Source organism: Centruroides vittatus, unplaced genomic scaffold, assembly GCF_030686945.1.
Source record: "Centruroides vittatus isolate TY-2023 unplaced genomic scaffold, ASM3068694v2 scaffold_576, whole genome shotgun sequence".
Lineage (NCBI taxonomy): Eukaryota > Metazoa > Arthropoda > Arachnida > Scorpiones > Buthidae > Centruroides > Centruroides vittatus.
The window spans coordinates 1,785,687-1,789,070 of record NW_027122713.1 but is presented as its reverse complement, the minus strand read 5'-3'; the positions used below and the strand labels follow the sequence as shown (position 1 = coordinate 1,789,070).

General features: G+C 31.0%; 2 protein-coding genes across 2 annotated transcripts; both read left to right on the top strand.

Annotated features, from left to right (window-relative positions):
• The first annotated feature begins 377 nt into the window (after positions 1-377).
• LOC136989453 (histone H4) lies at positions 378-689 on the top strand. The gene has a single exon (XM_067287607.1). It carries the CDS (start codon positions 378-380, stop codon positions 687-689), a length of 312 nt encoding a protein of 103 aa, XP_067143708.1.
• A 489-nt stretch (positions 690-1,178) lies between these two features.
• On the top strand, positions 1,179-1,553 carry LOC136989452 (histone H2B-like). The gene has a single exon (XM_067287606.1). The coding sequence runs from the start codon at positions 1,179-1,181 to the stop codon at positions 1,551-1,553; it is 375 nt and encodes a 124-aa protein (XP_067143707.1).
• Positions 1,554-3,384: the final 1,831 nt, after the last annotated feature.

Below are 3,384 nucleotides of genomic sequence, written 5' to 3'. Positions count from 1 at the left end.
TAGGTCACCATGGAAATAATAAAATAATAATAGTTTTCCTTTCTCCAATGATGTAATATCATAGGTCAACCAACATCACGTGATTAATTAATCTGTCGTGAACTTAATTAATAATTATAATAAAGTTTTAATTTAAATTTAATACCAGTAATTAATATAAAATTAAGATTTAACAATTATTATAATAGATATTATTTCACTTTTATAATACGTAATGATATTTAGACCAATGAAGCTCTTAGTTTCATTAGTAATCGATGACGTTGCAGTTTTCTTTTACGTCGGTCGAGTTACATAAATAGAACGTGCGAGTGTTCGTTCGTATCGTCGAGTGTGTGGAAATAGTCAGTTTTTAAGGTTAAAAGGTCTACGCAAAAATGTCCGGAAGAGGTAAAGGAGGAAAGGGATTAGGAAAAGGAGGTGCAAAGAGACATCGTAAAGTCCTTCGTGACAACATTCAAGGCATCACTAAACCCGCCATTCGTCGTTTAGCCAGACGTGGGGGTGTTAAACGTATCTCCGGTCTTATCTACGAGGAAACTCGTGGAGTGCTGAAAGTCTTTCTGGAGAATGTGATTCGTGACGCTGTGACCTATACAGAACACGCTAAAAGGAAGACTGTGACTGCTATGGATGTTGTGTACGCTTTGAAGAGGCAAGGACGTACTCTTTACGGATTTGGTGGATAAGTGTTCTCTTCTCCTATCCTAGAACATTTTTTGGCCCATTTTTGTAACTAAGAATAAGTATTATGTATATTCAGCATTTTAAATCTTTATAAATTATATGTAGACTTGTGTTTTTTCTTAATCTCTTGCTCAAAATTTTCTAAATAAAAAATAAATTTTTAAATATTTAAATTTAAAACTTTCAGATTCTGTTTCTGCTTATTCTTAAAATATTTCCTTAATAGAAATAGAATAATTCAAATTTGAAAATACAATCAATTTCGCTGAATGGCTTCTTGCTATTGGTTCGCGTTCGCATCACGTGTCCGAAAATCCGCTGTCGTCGACATAACGAATCAATTACTCCGTTTAATCCAATCAAACGTTACGAAATCAAATTACGGCTGCTTATTGGCTAGCGCGCCGGTCACGTGTAGAATCTTCAATCCATTCGCTCTGATATAAATAGAGTCTGTAACTGCGTCATTGAGACTGTAGCAAGAGACAGACATGCCTCCACAGCCGAGCGGAAAAGCGGTTAAGAAAGCGGGCAAGTCGCAGAAGAACGTTAGAGCCGGCGATAAAAAGAAGAAAAAGAAAAGGAGGAAGGAAAGCTTCGGTATTTACATCTACAAGGTGTTAAAGCAAGTGCATCCTGACACTGGAATATCCAGTAAGGCCATGTCCATCATGAACAGTTTCGTTAATGATATATTCGAGAGAATTGCTGCTGAAGCGTCACGTTTGGCTCACTACAATAAAAGGTCTACGATTACCAGTAGAGAGATCCAAACTGCAGTTAGATTGCTGTTACCTGGTGAATTGGCCAAGCATGCAGTCTCTGAAGGAACCAAAGCTGTTACTAAATACACTAGTTCTAAGTAAACTGTGTGTTTATTTTTTAATTTATTCATCCCTTAAACTCCATTTAGACTGGTTCAACAGCCTCCTTGTTGAAGAAATAATGAATTATTATTTATGCTTGTACAAAAATTGTTGACTATATTATAATGTATTATAAAATACGTTAAGAATAAAATGGGTTTTATCTTGTTGAACTGTTTTTTGCTGTATCTATGGAGTGTGTTCTTTCAACTTGCACAATGGTAATAAACATAAAGAGCTTAGTTTAAGAGTGGAAAGTAAACCGTAACTTGTTCTATTGCACTTGTAAAACAAACTGGCGGAAGACTTTATTCTTAATTGATTTAATTATTGCTCATATTGTGGGTTGTCAAATCAATTTGTATACTAGTTGGCTAACTGGAAACTGATTGCTATCTAAATAAACTTTGTGCTGTATGTATGTTTCAAATTGAGTACTAGTGGCATTATCGACACCTAAAAATAAATTTTTATTTACTTCCAGGAAGTTTTTCATCTAAAAAAATGCCAGATTATTACTACTATAGAACCTGTTTTTATATAAATTTTTCTACTACAGCTTTATTGGAAGAACAGTATTTGTGAATTGAAAGTTCTTGTGCCAATTGTTTTTATGCATGCTTAAATTTTGATCTCTGACATTGATTACTTACTAATTCATTTATTGTAATTTGTGGTCAATGGATTATTCCTTTTAATTTATTGATTGTAGCTCAAAAAGAAATCATTCATTTATTTAGAAAGAGGACAAGATGATGCCTAGTATCTTAAATTTTATTAAGACATGGAAAATGAAGTTTATTATAAGAAGGTAAAAGCTGTTGGTCTTTAACTTTACATTTATTTTAAAAATTACAGCAAAAAGTTATTGCTTTTTTCTTCAGTTTTCTACTTTGCAACTATTATATATGTCATAATTTATAATTCAAATTCCAGAATTTTAGTATATTTTAAAATATAAATTATTGTGATGTCAACTGTTAGATACAATTAAAAGAAAACCACAAAATGAAGTTCTTGGAGGACTGAATTATCCCAATAAATACTGATTACCTTAACTTAAATTTGCTTTTCAATATGAGTTTTTTAAATCAAAAATTCACAAAATTTAACATTGTATTAAATTACTAAAGTAATTAGTTCATATGGCCAACATTACTATTAAATGAAACATTATTGATCAAACATTTGACTACGTGCAGCTTAATATAGTTCAATTAACAGATTAAAATGATGCAGAACATAAATGGCAGAAATTTTTGTTAGAAACATTTTGAATAAACTATCCAGAACAATTAACCATCCAATTCATTACATTTCTGATCATATTAGAAGTATAGAATGGTCATAAAGTCTCTATGCACAAGATCATCATCTCAATTAGTTTTTATTTTTTCAGTATGAATTAAATTTGATGGACATCAGCAAGTATAGAAGATAGAGCTCTAGGTTTATGACTTAACACTGGGATAAAGTGAAAGAGAATTTCTCAATTATGTCTTACAACAGTTGAAGAAACAGTATCAAGGATGCTTCACAGTTTTTAACCCTGAACAGAGAAAGAGATATCTAGAAGAATATGAATAATTAAATTTCCATTAATTAAAAAACATTAAAAATACATATATAACTTCTAACTTGCAAGCATGGGGATTTCATAGTTACTTCAGGTATATCGATATGTAAGTCTTGTTATATTCATAATAATAAGTTATAAAAACTTATTGAAACATTTTTATTTATTTTTTAAAATTTATTATAGGCTTAAGTAAAGTGTTTTGTTAAAGTAAAGATAGGGATGAGTGAATCATTATGTTATTTGTTCATGATC

Excerpts from the sequence above, each read along its gene's own strand:
- LOC136989453 (XM_067287607.1), top strand. The coding sequence starts at position 378 with ATGTCCGGAAGAGGTAAAGGAGGAAAGGGATTAGGAAAAGGAGGTGCA.
- LOC136989452 (XM_067287606.1), top strand. The coding sequence starts at position 1,179 with ATGCCTCCACAGCCGAGCGGAAAAGCGGTTAAGAAAGCGGGCAAGTCG.